The sequence below is a fragment of the Lolium rigidum genome, chromosome 5 (assembly GCF_022539505.1).
Source record: "Lolium rigidum isolate FL_2022 chromosome 5, APGP_CSIRO_Lrig_0.1, whole genome shotgun sequence".
Lineage (NCBI taxonomy): Eukaryota > Viridiplantae > Streptophyta > Magnoliopsida > Poales > Poaceae > Lolium > Lolium rigidum.
In genome coordinates, this window is record NC_061512.1 from 100,308,675 (window position 1) to 100,325,164 (window position 16,490).

The 16,490-nt window shown below is 48.3% G+C and overlaps 1 protein-coding gene across 1 annotated transcript in view; it reads right to left on the minus strand.

Moving 5' to 3' along the window:
* The window catches only part of LOC124656213, a 6,421-nt gene extending 4,981 nt beyond the window's left edge, over positions 1–1,440 (minus strand). The window contains exons 1-4 of the mRNA XM_047194996.1: positions 1,042–1,440; positions 898–955; positions 708–793; positions 354–437 (exon numbers count right to left, since the gene is read on the minus strand). Of these exons, the coding sequence (XP_047050952.1) occupies positions 354–437; positions 708–793; positions 898–955; positions 1,042–1,136 (323 nt within the window). The 5' untranslated portion in view covers positions 1,137–1,440. The remainder of the gene's footprint in view (positions 1–353; positions 438–707; positions 794–897; positions 956–1,041) is intronic.
* Between the last annotated feature and the right edge of the window lie 15,050 nt (positions 1,441–16,490).

A 16,490-nucleotide genomic window follows, 5' to 3' on the forward strand; every position in this document is an offset into this window, starting at 1 on the left:
TTTGTCTTCTAGCTCTGGAGAGAATCTTTGACCAGTCCTACCGACATACTCTTCTTTCCGGTAGCCCGGTATCTTCTTTACCCGGTTCCGGCATACCCCTCTTGGGGATACCGGTTTAGCCTCACTTAGCTAATTTCTTATCTCTATGTTCCGGTACGAACATTAAACCGGTATCTTGATGGCTCAAATCATCCGGTTTGGCATGCCTTTGGCATACCGGGGGTCATCCCCCCAACAAATCTGTTGTTTTAATTTGCTATAACTGGTCAAGGTAATTTAGAAAGTAATCTAAATAGTTGACTTGTCAATTTCATTGTAGATCATGGATTGGTTTAACCTGCAGCTAGAAATACCTGAAGAACCAGTAGAAGACTCGACAGATGGACCTGAACCTCATGCTGGTGTTGAGCCTGGTTTCACGAACCTCATGCCATTTTCTGCACAAGATAATGATGTATTATTGCAACGACATAGAGTTACTTCTAAAAAGCACATAGAGTTACTTCTTGTTTACCCAGAGTTACTTATTGTTCAATCAAAACCCATAAGAGTTACTTTCTAATCATGGTGATATGATCATAGAGTTACTTTCTAATCATGGTGATGTTTCTTTTTTGCAAGAAAAAATTGTTTTCCATCGGTGCCTTAAAAAACTGAATTTATATAGATTCACATGACAATATTTACCATGCCTGTGTGAGGCTTACGTGTTTGCTTGAAACAACCACTGTTCCAACTCCCAGGTCGCTTCTGGTGGCTGCCCAACTTGCAAAAGAGATTTGGGGACCAAGAACTGGTAATTTATAGATGGATTGTTCCTCTCGTTCAGAGACATATAAGGAGAAAGACCTTCAGAGAACGAATTTACAGGAAGAAAGGCTTGAATCAAGTCTATACCTTGTTGTTCCGGTAGTGCTCATGTTCTGGTTGTCGGCCCTGTTCCTCCTTCAAACACCTGCAATGTGCTGCACAAAATCAGAGAGATCCCCCATGTAGAAGGGCAGAGAGCGTATGGTACGAGAGAGGCGATGGTTCAGTCACCGCCTGCCGACGACCTCGGGTAACAGACGCCCCCACCCATCCAGGCACGGGCTCCTCATGGCCCTACCTGCTCCTACATAGAGCACAGGCGGCATGGAAAGGAGTACACAGAGAGAGGCCAGGGGGCTCGCCTGTGTTGTTGGGGGCACAGAGGAAACCCCATGGCGTTGGAGGGCGGGGATGTGAGCGGTGACGGTCTATTTGACCGGCATGATGCAGATCTGATTCCCAAAATCTTGGTGTAGTCAACTTGGTGCCACCGGCGACGCCCTCGATCCCGTCTCCTCTTCTCTCTCATTGATCAAAAGGCGGCGACCATCGTCTGGCGAAGAATTCGGGCAGTGAAGATGGGTGGAGGCAAAGCAAGGCGGGGCGAATCGGAGGAGAAGATGAGGCAGCATTCGAAGGTAAGGAGTCGTGGCAACGCATGGGCATTTCACTAGTACTAGTTAAATCAAATCAACCCCGACACACGATGCCGTCCTACGCCATCAGTCAGTCACAGACAGCCATGGCGCCGCCCTCCGAACCCAGTCCGCCGGGGTGCGCCCGCAGCGTTGCCAACTCCCTACTGTCTCCCCCATCCGCCGACCAATTGCCAGCCTCCCCCGAGGCAGAGGCACACATCGACTAGCCCGCCGTGGCCGACGTAGCCATGGCCGCGGCCAGGCTCCGCGGCCCCAACCAGCGTCGCTGGTTCGCCCGCCAGATCATGCTTCCCAAGTGGATGGTCGACGCACCTCCCCACCTTGCCCGCATAATCCATCGTCACCTCCTCGCCTTGGTTCAATTCAGTTTGGCTCTAGTGTCCTACAAAGACGATCTTGTCAGTTCTACTAGCAACAAACTTGTGTCTATCTTCTAATTTGAAATTCAGAACACATTACCTTAGGCTGGTGCCAATGCATCACAGGTTATAGCCTCGCCACGTTAGCTTTTACCCTCACTCTCACCCCACTCTCACCCCACGGTGCCAGTGCACGGGCTATAGTGCCAGCTCTCACTTCTCTCTCCTCCACATCAGCTTTTCTCTCTCCTCGACATCAGCATTTCTTTTTCAGATTAAAACATTCAAAATAATGTAAGAAAATTATTTTATTCAACTAAAATGGTTACCGATTACATTATAAAAAAAATTACATAAAAATTTGAAAAAATTACATAAAATTTTGAAAAAATTACATAATCTAGGCATTAGCCCACACATGCTCAATCAAATCATGCTGGAGCTGTGTATACATCGGTGAGTCCCTCATTTTGTTGTCCATCTGAATCCTGGCTGCTAGGCTTGGTGGTGCATTGTTGTGTATCGCAGGGCCGACATTGGAATCAACTGTCTCATAGATGTCCTCCAAATTTGTATCACGCTCATCGTCGATGATCATGTTGTGCAGAATGACACATGCACGCATGATCAACCCAAGAGTACGCCTCGAGTAGGAGCGTCCCGGAACTGCTAGAATGTCCCGGAGCAGTTCCACCACTGCCAATGCATGCAATCGATGCTCCCTAACATGCCCGGAAAGCCACGCTCCTCGGCTTTCGCTAACAGATGCTGAGTATCCGCGACATTTGGTCGACGGCAAAACTCTTCCCCGTAACAGTGAATGATGCCTTCACAGAATCTATCTAGACAATCTGATGAAGTTTGTCTAGCTAACTTAAGCCACTCATCTATCGTATCTGCAGCGGCTCCATAAGCTAATAAACGCAAAGCCGCAGTACACTTTTGTAGGGGAGAAAAACCAGCACGGTTGAGAGCATCAACTCTTTGGGTGAAATACGGAGAGTATTCACCCAATCTATCCACAATGCGTAGAAAAAGGGATCGTCTCATCCGATACCTTCGCCGAAAGAAGCTCGGAGGATAAGCACAGTTGTCGGTGAAGTAGTCGTCGTAGAGCCGATCGTGAGCACCCAGACGATCACGCCTGATGAACTCTCGATGGCGTCGCGGCCGTCTTGGCTCCGCCTTGAGGTTGAGCATCGCCTCCTCATACTCCGCCTGGAATGCACCGATCATATCACCCTCCATTCTGTCGCTTGAACTGCTGCTAGACGAAGACATGGCGTTGAGAGGAGTGGAAATGGAGAGTGGAGGAGATGAAGTGAGGTGTGGAACGAGTGAAACCATATGGGGGGTATTTATAGGGGGTGGGGATGAAATTTTGGGGTTTTTGGCTTTTCTCGAATTTTTTGAGCCAGCAACGGCTACCCCAACGGTTAGCTGACGTGGACGAATCAGATTGCGCCACCTCAGCAAGCCGTTACCCCCTCCCTCTCGCCCCCGCTCTCGTCCCGACCCGCCACCGCACCGCCTCGCTCTCGCCCCCCTCTCGCCCCCCTCTCGGTGCCAGCGCGGGCGGCAGCCGGGCGGTAGCGGGCGCTACCGCCGGGCGGTGGATCCACCGCCCCGCGCTGCCGTCTCGCCCCCCTCTCGCCTCCCGGCGGGCGGTACCGCCCCCGCTCCCGCCGGCGTTGGCACCAGCCTTAGCCTACTACTGAGAAATAGCACTAGCACTACACTGACAAGTCAAGTCATTAGTAACCAGGAAGGATATATAGACTTTGCTCCAACATTTATTGGATTGACTTTGCTCCAAGAACTCTTTTTTTTAGAGAAAAATGGGCATCCCCCTGGTTCCATTTTTATGAAAATGCAACCAAGTAACAGCATCCAGGTCCATGACAGAACGAGCTACCGCTTACTCACTTCAGACAACATCAAAGCTATTGAAACATCATAGAAACAGGGGGTGTAGAAACTGAGGAAGGCCACAGCTGCTAATAGAAACATCAACTACAGCCCTAGCATAAGGTCACTTCCAGGCTATCCGCAACAGTTCACCTCTCATCTTTTCCAGTTCCAGCAAATTCCGGTCCAGCAAGCCTGAATGCTGAATGCACATCCGCGCAGAGTATTGGCCATGTCCTTATGTTCCCAATGACTTTGCCCCAGACCATATCCATGCCTAGCCAGCTTCGCCCCTGCAAACACATTTCATTTCTTAGTGACCATAAGGACCAAAGCACACCAGAGCAAAAGATATTCAAAACAGCATTCTTGTTATTACTGACCCACCAACGGGCAATCGATTCAAAATCAGAACCTAGCTGAACTTTGAAAATAGTAGATAACGCCTCCCATATCTGTTGGACTACAAAGCATTTAAAGAAAAGGTGGTCTACTGATTCAGGTTCAGAGCAGAACAGACAGGATCGATCCTCAACATGCCTACGCTTGTGTAAGTTATCTCTAGTCAGGGTTTTGTTATTCGCAAGCAACCACAAAAACACATGGATCCGTGGAGGAATAGAAAGTTTCCAAATAGCAGGAGTATGGACTGGAGTAATCCCTCCATTATTAACCACTGCACAGAAAGACCTTACAGAATATACCCCAGAAGGGTGAAACATCCACACATGCATGTTGTCCTCATTAGTGAGGGAAATGGTGGTCATAAGGTTGACAAGGTCAAGCCAACGATTATATAGCGTGGGAGATACAGTTCTCTTAAAGGAGATCATCAGATCAACCCCATTCCATACACTATCAAGGTGCTCATTAGCGATCACATACAAATCCCAGAACACAATAGCGAGGCTACATTGCCCGAACCATATGTCCTCCCAAAACAGGATTTTATCGCCCTTACCCAAATTCCAACAGTAGCCAACTTTAACAGATTGAGCTGCCCACATTACACTTCTCCAAAAAGGACAGACATTATTAGGTCTAGCCCAAAAGATATTCGGCAACAAATCATATTTTGCATCAATAATATGTCTCCAAATTTTGTTACCATCTAAATGGTACCTTCTGATCCACCAACCTAGGAGGCATAAGTTAAATCTCTAAGGTTTTGGAGACCCATACCCCCAAACTCTTTCTTCTGGCAAACCAACCCCCAATTAGCAAGATGATATCTATGAGAGCCGTCAGTGTTATCCCAGAAAAAGTGTATGTAGGCATGTTTCTGCCAGGCCTGCCGGCAAGTGATGCCTGGTCGTTTCATCGAGCGGCATCACGATAAGGAGGCTCTGTAATGGGATCATTCTCCATTGGTTCCCTTCGGAGGTTCCCAACAGATCAAGGAGGGCGATCTCTGGCCCAGTAAGCTCCTACTGTATCCGCGACTGGATATTCCACGAGTTAGCCAAGAAAATAGACTTTTCTTTTGAGGTCAATGGCTGCTTGTTCATCTACCTACTTGCTTTAAGGACTGTTTCTAATCTTTGTGTACTTATCCTGCATCCTGACGAGATGTACTACATGTTTTGGAGCAATTCCAGTACAAGTTTTTTTTTAATAAAGTATCCACATGTTTATGTTTTGGGCTTTAGGAAACCTGATGAATAACAACTCATGATTATACAAGGGCTTGAAACGATTATACCAAACTCTTGTGTCTTTAACTTTGTCAGTTATTAACTTCTCTAGCGTACAAGATAAAAGTGTTTCCTTGTGGAAATAACATATTCTTCTGGGCATATGACAGGGGTATGCCAGCCGTGGCATTCAGATGGAGAGCTGCGCAAACGACGTGATGGTCCTTAAGCTATGGTCATCAAAGAGCAGCGTGTTTCCAAACCTTATGGAGCACCTCAAGACCTTTTCTTTTTCGAGGACACCGCTGGAGCTGTACATGTCAATAATTAAGATAGAGAGAATGTAATTTACAAGATTTTTGCCAGCGCGATCAAGGCCTCTGTCCCACTGATGACTCCACAGACGGAGCATCAGGGCTTAGTCCACTCTACCCTATTACAATTATGGTACAGTATAATAACTCTTGCAATTCCACGAAGCTTCACTGTTTTCCTCTCCTTTAGGCTGTTCTTCAACGTCTCCACCACCTCCTATGCCGTAGAGCTCTTGTCCTTGAAGATGTGCTTGTTTGTCTCAATCAAAATTGCTCGGAAGATGCATAGGGCTGAGCTGTTGAAGCATGCCCTTGTTCTTGAAGGAATTAGCGGCTGAATCCGAAGCACAAGTTGTATGCTGATTTCGAGGAGTGAGTCCCCTCTTGAGTCCACCTCCATCTCCACAGATCACCAGAAGCTAATGGACTGAAGGATGGCCTGTGGGGAGAGGCGACCTCTGATAGTCTGATGTCTCCAGTCCAACTGCTGCTGGATAGTCTTGGAAGATAGCTTGACGAGCCTAAGGATTGCCAGAGCATACATTCCTAGGTGATCAACATTCCTAGGAGTACCTTGGATACACGGATTGCGCCAGAACATTGTGCTGCTGCCGTCTCCGATCTCTACTGTTGTAGAGGTGGTGATGAACATCGCTTGCGCCTCCGACGACACGACCTGGAGACCTGCAAAACCAAAATGTATGGTGAGTATGTGAAAGATGAGAGCCTTGGCATGTACAGTTCTTCTGTGTTGTATGGGTATATGATGCAACTCATATTTGTGAAGTTTGTTTGTCTCAGAGTTTAAAATGTATGCAATTGTCGAAACATCCCGAGTTTAACTACTAGCTAGATGCAACCTCATAAAACTATTTGCTGATTGTGAATGGTACCTTGGGGTCTTGTGGCTCTGTCGCAGGTTCTCTCTGTGGCTGGCTGCTATCGGAACATTTGTTCTTCTAGAAACCAAGCCAGCAACCATGCCAAACCTGAGAGGGCACGAACGTGGTTACCATCTGAATTTGAGCGGTATGCTGATTTCGAGGAGTGAGTCTCATCCGGAGTAGGGGCAAGTGATGGTTGCCCCCCAGAAGCTAATGAATTGAAGGATGGCCTGTTGGGAGAGGTGGCTCTGATGTCTCGTCCAAGTGCTGCTGCGGTTGTGGACAGTCTTGGAAGATAGCTTGACGAGCTCGCAAGGATTGCCGGATCCAACATTCCTAGGAGAACCTTGGATCCATGGATCGCGCCAGAACAACGTGCTCTGCTGCCGTCTCCGATCTATACTTTTGTTGAAGCGGTGAACATAGCTTGCGCCTAGGGCTACACCACCTCGGGACCTGCGAAACCAAAATGTATTATGAGTGTGTGAAAGACGAGCCTTGTGTAAAATGGATATACGATGCAACTCATATTTGTGAAGTGTTGTTTGCTTATCCCGAGTTTGAAATGGATGCAACTCATACCTGTATTGCGGCTGTGGCTTTGTGGTAGACATCGGTGAGGAAGAATATCTGGAACAGGCTGTCGTCTATGCCGCCAAGTGTATGCCAAATCTCGCCGGGACACCTCTTCTCCGATTCTGGCATGCTTCTAGCTAGGTTTCTGCCCCATCGATTTCCTTGTACTTCTTGGGAGGAGAAGTCGAGCTTGATCATGTCTTCTCCGATTCTGAAATGCTTCTAGCTTTCTGCCCCATCGATTTTCTTGTTCTTCTTGGCTCGGAAAGAGGAGTCGATCTGCTTGATCATGTCTTCACGCTGATCGGTACCGCGGGTGCACGACACCACGACGGTCGTCCTCCAGCTTGGCCCGAACCGCCGGCGGCACTAGTTGGTGGTCCGTCCAGAGGTTGGAGCACCGGTACGCCTCATGGCACAGGGCATCGGACACCGCGTTCCCTTCTCGGTACACATGCTGCACCACTACGTCTCGGAAGTAGCTGAGCAGCTGGACGATCTGGTTGTACATGGCCCACGGGATCCGTGTGTGCGGCGACTCGCCCCGGAGCAGGCGCACCAGCGTGAGGTCGTCGCCCTCTACCACCAGCCGGTCACATCCGTTCTGCAGCGCAAGGTGGAGGCCGTGGATGAGCGCCCTGGCCTCGACCTCGCCCACCCCCGCGTGCGGCGTCCTCTCGCCGAATGCCAGCATGGTGCGGCCGTAGCTGTCCTGGATAACTCCACCGATGCTCGCGCGCCCGGAGCCGTCATGGTGCACCGAGCCGTCAAAGTTCAGCTTGTGCCACCCTGGAGCAGGGCGGGTCCACTGAACGAGGGCGACGACGACACGACGCGGCGGCGGGGGAGGCACGTAGGGCGACGTGTTCGCATGGCAGCTGTGACGAAATGCCGGCGGCACCGACGACATGGAAACTGTGTCCATTTCCGGCAAAGAGAAAGGAGGGAGGGAGGGAGAGAGGCTTAGGGTTAGAGGTGATGGGAGATGCTCAGATTTAGATCGGTGGTGTCGTAGTCGTACAAATGGATTGATACATATATGTAATGCCTTATTACTTTTTTTTTTTTTGAGATCGTAATGCCTTATTACTACTAATGCTGAATCCTACTTAGTTACGTAGTACTAGGATAATTAGCTTTACAATCACGCGCGCTAGCATGACAGAGCTTCGGGAACATCCTCGTACAGGCTGCCTTGCTTGCCACTGTCGAAGCCATTTCCCGGCCCTGGAGCTGCTTGATCGCATGGAGCTTTCCATCATGGCCTCCACGTTGATCACCGCGCGCTGGTGACATGGCGACGTCAGTGGCGGAACTGGTATGGCGCCGGGGACGCCGGAGGAGAGGTCGTGTTCGATCTGGGCGCGGAGCAGGGCGACGTGGTGTATTGTCGGTCTGTTTGGGTTTGGTAGGTGCACGTGCACGTGTGTTGGCGCGGATGCAGGGGAAGATGACGGACGGGGCTTGCCTGCGCCCTCGATATGCTCCCATCAGTGCGCCCCCGCCGTAAAGAAATCATCGGACGGTTTCCATCTACCGGGTCCTTCGTGCGGGTTTTTCGATCCGGAGAAAAATTACACACCGACAGTATTAATACGAACATCAAAACTGAACGAGGAGAATAATCCCCTTCTACCTGGAGAAGTGGAGATCGCCCGCCTCGGCAATGGCCGTACTGACGACGTCGGCCACACTTCCGGCCAACTCCACGCCACAACGACGGAGTGACCTCTCGCGGTTAACTACTTCGCCAAGGAGCTGGGCCGCTGTCGCGCCCTGTGCCAGCACTGACCTCCTCGCCGACGACCTTCAATCCTTGCAGCCCGCTCCTGCCGCCTCCTGCGCAGTTACCCGAGTCGCCATAGCCCTCCCTGAGACCTGAGTTCACGGCTTCACGCCCCGCCATCCTGGTGGCGCCATGTTGAGTAACTGACGTGACGCCGCGCAGAAACGGTCGCCGCCAATGCCTAGAGCCGAGCAGCTGCCCTGCCGCACGCTGCACCGGCGGCCACGCCGTCCACCGCTGCCGGCTGTTCCTCTTCTCCTCGTAGCCCGGTGCATGTAGCGCGCCTTCATCTTCCTGCACCTCAGCATTGCCCGGTGCCCGCCGCCGCAACTAGCGATCTTAAACTCCCCAATCCCGGTGCGAGTAACTACTCGTGAATGAGGTCCTAGACTTCGAGTTTTTGAAGTAGCCCTCCTGAGCTAATCCCGACGGGCTATCGCCTAGGACGGAGGACTCTCAATGGAGCAGCTCCGCTTCCGAGCAACAATGCATGCCATGCCCGGCCGCCAACGTCGCTGCCCTTTCCGATTTCCTAGTGGGCTCTCTGTTGCTAACGAGAGAAGGCGATACATATACATGTACAGGTACGGGGAAAAGGAACTAGTACTAAAATACAGATTTATTTGGGTTTTTCCTTGCCAGTAAAAGAACGAACGCGGGGAGAGAAACGGCGCATCAACCGTTCGATGATTTCTTTACGGCAGGGCGCACGGATGGGAGCATATCGAGGGCGCAGGTAAGCGCCGGACGCCGGTAACGAAGGAGATGGGCGTGCAATGTGGGCGTGGCTCCACTCCAAATCGTACAGTAGTTAACAAAATCTGCCGTTAAATTTAATCCATATCGTGCTACACTGTATGAGTTTGTGTCGAGTATTAGTGTACGATTTGGGTTACGTTTGAACTTTGAGATGTAATAAGTGTGGATAGATTACGTGTAGTGTTCGATTCGAACTCTAGTAGCCTGGACCTCCCATATAATGTGAGAGGCAGCGCATGTTGTAACGTATAACGACTTGATAGTAATAGGAGCGCAAGGGAAGCCGGCGGCTTGTGTCGGTGCCCAAGACGGCTAAGATCTGCGGATCAAAGGGGAGGAGCGCCCATAATTATGTTTCGCGGAGTAGGCGAATTCACCGAACTACGTTACCAAATATCGGTGTCGTTATCGTGCTATGATTGCTTGGTTCTCGAAGTGTGGCGAAAGCAAGCGAGCAGGCGATCAACACCAACCTGAAGAAGAAACTGCTGAAATGGAAGAGGCAGACAAAGGGAGGAGATGGGAGCCCTGGGGGCTCCGCACCCTCGAAATGACCACGATGATGAGGACCTAGGCATGAGGTCGGGGAAAAAGAAATACATTTTCCCGGTCCCATCCCTAGAAGACTGCCTAGGATTTGAAAACCTGAGGAAGCTGATTGCAAAGGAGCGGGCATGGGAGGCTGCCGGTGAAGTGGAACTGAACCTGGAAGGAGAAGGAAGCGTCTCCCCGGGCCTGCATCACCAAAACCCCCCGGGGGACAAGCAAAACGGAGACAAGGAGACTGAAGCAACCAGCAATGTTGAAGCTGGAAACCTGACAGGCGCGAACGACCGTGCCTGTTAGGAGCCATGATCGCCATGATATGAAACTGCCGGGGGTTGGGCGGCCCAGGACAGTTCAGGAGTTCCATCGCCTCATCCGCAAGCATCGTCCCCAACTTGTCTTCCTCTCCGAAACCCGTCATAATAAAGCAATCGTCGAGAACCTGCGCTGGAGGCTGGGCCTGAAGCATTCTGTATCCTTCCATGAGCATGGGAAGGGAGGCGGCCTGGCTCTCTTCTTGCACGAGAGTGTAGATGTTAAGCTTTTTAGAATAAATAATAGAATCATCGATGTAATGATCTATGATCACCAAAAAGAAATAAACTGGAGATGCACCTTTGTGTATGGTGAGCCTCGTACACACCTTAGGTACCTCATGTGGGACCTGCTTAGAAGAATAAAGCCCATGTTGGATGCTCGCTTGGAGATTTCAACGAAACCCACTGGCAGAGCGAACACTTCTCTGCTAGAAGGAGAAATGAGAAGCAAATTTCAGAGTTCAGGAAAACTCTGGCCTTCTGTAATCTACATGACCTGGGATATAAAGGGAATCCTTGGACCTACGACAACAAACAAGCGGGCAGGCGCAACGTCAAGGTTCGCCTGGATCGGGCTGTGGCTTGCCCTTTATGGTCCAACATCTTCTCGAACTACCAGGTAACGCACCTTACCTCGCCTCGATCAGATCACTGTCCTATTCTTGTTAACCTGAACGGAGATTGTGCTGTGAGAAACTCCCCTCGTGTGTATAGGTATGAAGCTTACCGGGAGAAAGATCAAAGTCTGGCAGAAAATGTGGAGATTACCTGGACTGCTCATAATCCCCCCTCTGATTTGAGTGATGTGGAGGCTAATCTATCGGGAGTCATGTCCTCCCTCCATGACTGGAGCAAAAAAACAATTGATCTGTCCAACACAAAGATTGAGAAGGTGAGAAAGGAGCTTATGTATGTCAGTAAATGGAAGGACTACTGGAGCCAAAGAAGGAAGAGAGAGATTGAAAAGGAACTGAATATGATGTTGGAAAGAGAGGAAATTTACTGGAGACAAAGGTCCAGAATTGAGTGGCTCAAAGATGGGGATAGGAACACGACTTTCTTCCACAGAAAATCCACCTGGAGAAAGAAGAAGAACAACATCCTGATCCTTAAAAAACTGGATGGATCTAAAACAGACGACACGCATGAGATGGAGAACCTTGCAAATGAGTTCTTCAAAAGCTTCTTCACTGCAGAGCCCGGAGTAGAGGCGGAACTTGTTACTGACCTCCTACAGAAGCAGATCTCGGATCAGATGAATGAAGTTCTTGGTGCAGAGTTCTCGGATGATGAAATCAGTAATGCCCTGTTCCAGATTGGCCCCTTAAAGGCCCCCGGAGCATATGGTTACCCGACAAGGTTCTACCAAAGGCACTGGGCCACTCTCAAGACGGATGTCATTAGAGCGATCAAAGAGTTCTTTGCCACTGGACACATGCCTGAACTTGTTAATGAAACGGTAATTGTGCTGATCCCAAAAAAGGACAACCCTGAGCTTCTTTTTGACTTCAAACCTATCAGTCTCTGCAATGTCCTGTACAAAGTGGTCTCTAAGTGTCTTGTCAACAGGCTGAGACCACTCTTACAGGATATCATTTCCCCAACCCAGAGTGCTTTCATCCCTGGTCGGCTGATCACTGAGGGAATTCACGCTATCACGAAGAGCAATGATGCCAAGGGGAAGTTCTGTGCCTACAAGCATGACCTAGGTAAAGCATATGACAGAGTAGACTGGTCCTACTTAGAAAAGGCCCTTGATAAACTTGGTTTCGATCCTAGATGGATCAACTGGATCGTGGCCTGTGTCAGATCGGTGTCATACAAAGTCAGACTACATGGAAAATTATTGCAGAGCTTCAAACCTACGAGGGGCCTAAGGCAGGGAGACCCCCTCTCTCCTTACCTTTTCCTGCTTGTGGGAGAGGGCCTCTCAAAATTAATTCAGCATGAGATTGAGAATCATGGCCTGCAAGAATTAAAAATCTGCAGAACCAGCCCTGGTATCTCCCACCTTCTGTTTGGCGACGATAGTCTCCTATTCTTCAAGGCGGATCACCAACAAGCCTTGATGATTAAAAAGGTTCTCTCAAACTATGAGAAAGCCGCTGGACAACTCCTCAGTACTGAGAAATGCTCCCTCCTTCTCGGAAACAAATGCGACGAGAAGATGGGAGAAGATATCTCAAAGATTCTAAATGTTACTGAGGCAGGCTTCAAAGAGAAGTACCTGGGTCTCCCTGTCCCGAGGGCAGAATGAAGAAGGGCAAGTTCCAACCTATAAAAGAAAGATACAAGAAGAAGATGTTAGACTACTGAAAGATCGAGATGTCGCCTAGAGGGGGGGTGAATAGGCAATTACAAAACTCTTGCGAATTTGTCTTGTAAGAATGCGGAATTAAACTATCGTTTAGTTTACAAGCACACACCCTAAATATGCTAAGCTCAACTAAGTGTAACAATAGCAACTAGAGCTAAGCAAGATAGGCACAAGATATATGTAGCACAAGTGATAGCAAGATATATGTACTTCAAGCACGATGGCTATCACAAGGAAAGAGAGCTCGGGTATAAAAATAACCGAGGCACGCGGAGACGAGGATGTATTCCCGTGTTCCCTTGCTCTCCAACAAGGTACGTCACGTTTGGAGGAGTGGAGGTCCCACGAAGGATTCCCCGTGCCACGAAGGCTCACCCTATTCTCCGAACCACACCCACGAAGGATAATGGCCCTTTCCTTATGGTTAGCTTTTCCTCCGCTCCGGAGATGGCAAGCTCCACAACCACTTCACAAGCTCCACGAAGGAGAAGCCCGGGCCCCTTCACAATCTTCCACGAAGAGATCACCGGGACACCAAACAAGCCAACTAGGAGGTCACCCCCCAAGAGTAACAAGCTCACGGTCTCTCACTCGAACAAATCGTGGTGGAGAGCTCAACACTATGCAATGATGCAAAGCAAGAACACCGGAGGTGTTCAAGTCCTTCACACTCAAATCCCACCAAAGCAACGAATGCTAGGATGAGATTGGAGAGGAAGAACAAGGGGAAAGTCAACCAAAGACTCCAAGATCTAGATCCCAAGAGATTCCCTCACTTAGAGAAGAAATGGTTTGGTGGAAGTGTAGATCTAGATCTCCTCTCTAAAATCCTCAAGTATGAGCAAGAATGGTTGGAGGAATCAAGGGAGAGAGCAACTTCTTCAAATGCAACAATGGAGGTAAGAGAAAAGGGAAGAAGTTATTTGCTCAAGGTGGAAGAAGGTCTATTTATAGCTAGGAGCAAATAAAGCCGTTGGGGGGAAAAAGACAAGGAAAAAGCAATAAAAACGGGCTAAAAAAAGTGCCCAGCCGGCCAGCAGGCCGGCCGACCGGAGCCTGGGCTGGGGAGGCCGGTCAGGCATCCGGTCGGGCCGGCCCACCGACCGGGCAAGGCGGAGCGCCGCATAGGGCAGCGAATGGCCCAGGCCGCGCGGGGGGGGCGCCAGGCCGCGTGGGCCTTCCGGCGGGGAGGCGGCCCGGTGGAGATCCCGGTCGGGCCGGGGAGAGCGCCGGGCTGGGGAGATGCGGACCGGCGCCTGGGCCGGTTGGCCGATCGCCAACCGGCTGCCCCGGGTGGGCCGGCGGACCGGCCGCCAACCGGCTGCCCCTTTTCTTTTTCCTCTTTTTCTTCTTTTCTCCTTTTTCTTTAATAACTAATGCTCCCGAATTCCGATTCGAGTGAAACCAATTTTGTTTGGAAGATAACAACAAATGCTATCAAATAGAAAGTGAAAACACACAAGTCTGTAGGAGGGGATTTTATCATGAATATAAAAGGTAGAACCTTATATCATGAATAACCGGTAAAATCGCCCAACCTCGAAAACGTAATGGAAGATGCATGCGAACTCCGTTTTCGATGAACTTGGGCTTGTTGTAAAGCTAGCAACAAGCTCAAGAACCTCACATAGAGAAACACCAAGAAGCAATAAGGATTTGCAAAGTATGCAAAGGATTGAGCTCTCTAAGACGATGTGATCAAGTTACTCAACCGAAAGCCCCTCTTAATAGTGCGGCTATCTATCCTATAATCCGGTCTCCCAACATCCACCTTGAGACCGGTAAAAGGAAAACCTAGCAAGGCCATACCTTTGCCTTGCGCATCCCGCTTGATCTTGATGATAACTCTTCAAGCTTCACTCAAGCCGGAATGCCTCACTTGACCAATGTTGCTTCGTGAAGACTCACAAATGCTCCCCCATACACTATGATGGGAAAGCTCCATTGATGCACATCTTCACTAGTCCATTATCACCAAATGGATGGCAAGCTTCAAGCATGTGATTCACTTGAGATGCTCATCTTGAACTTGCCCAACTCAACCTTGTATCTTCTCATACTCACATAAGATAGAGCATGGCTAATATTGAGTTCCACATAAGAACTCCATCTTCGTTTCTTCTTCTTGATCATATCACATATATATCTTCATACCGATGATCTTGATGCCAATACACATAAGAGTATCCACATAACTTGCCCAACTCAACCTTGTATCTTCTCATACTCACATAAGATAGAGCATGGCTAATATTGAGTTCCACATAAGAACTCCATCTTCGTTTCTTCTTCTTGATCATATCACATATATATCTTCATACCGATGATCTTGATGCCAATACACAAGGTATACCTTTATCTTCATGGCATCCATACTTGAATCCAACACATGGAGTACAAGTAGTACCTATGGAATATTCCTTCATATAAACTCAATGAAAACATTAGTCCATAGGGGTTGTCATTAATTACCAAAACCACACATAGGGGCAATGTACCCTTACAATCTCCCCCATTTTGGTAATTGATGACAACCACAATAAGAGGGTTTATATAATGAATATTAGAAACAAGTACTCAACTTATCCGAGAATAAGTTGTATACAAGAGGTTGTATTTGATATGGTCAAGTAACACAAAGCTACTAGCCCACATCAAAACCGGCTCTACTCATACAACTACAACAAATGCAAGAGATGTGAGTAGAACCAATATATATAGTGAAAACTCCCCCACAATGTATGCACGTGTGATGAACATGAATTCATTGCATATATTGTCAAGATTAACCTTTGGGATAGTTTCCACTATATATATACAACCATGCAAGACATATAAATATGGAATGCATGAGAGGCAAAACACTTAAGCACAAACCAAACTTAAGTATAAAACCATTCCCTTAAACCCTCTAAACTTCTCCCCCGTTGGCATCGATTGTCAAAATGGGTGAAAAATTTAGAAGGCCAATATAATGTGAGTTCCTCCCCAAAGTGTGCACTTCTCATAATTTGAGTGGAATCAAGTGCACATATCCAATGATGAATACTTGAAGGGAGTCAAACTATATTGAGGATCAAAGATTGCATAAAGATAACATGGTGAAGTGAGCTTCAACAAATAAAGCAAGCAATCAACGATCCAATTGGACAAACAAAGATATCATGATAAGAGAGATATAGTGCTCTAAATAGAATAAGAAAGCTCCCCAAGGTTCGTGCACAATTTATAATGTTTGCATTTGAATACAATATGCACAAACATGGAATCCTCACTCCCTCTATATCATTTAGAACACACCCAAGATAAAAAATAATATGCTTATCAAGAATAACTTGAGTCCAACAATTACGAGATATGAGTGCATGAAGAAAAACAAGTAAACCAAGCACTCATAAATCTTCTTTACCAACACCACTAAAAGCAAAAGGGTAAAAGATGGTTGGCAAGGAACAAGGATATCAAGTTGATGGATTAACGCTCTCATGTATATAAGTTTCTAAAGTGGACATAGTGATCCATAAAGAAACATGCACACACAAGAGGTTAACAAAATAAATAAGACATGATATCCAAGATGAAGTCATAAAATATACCAAGGATGTTTGCTTAAAAAACATA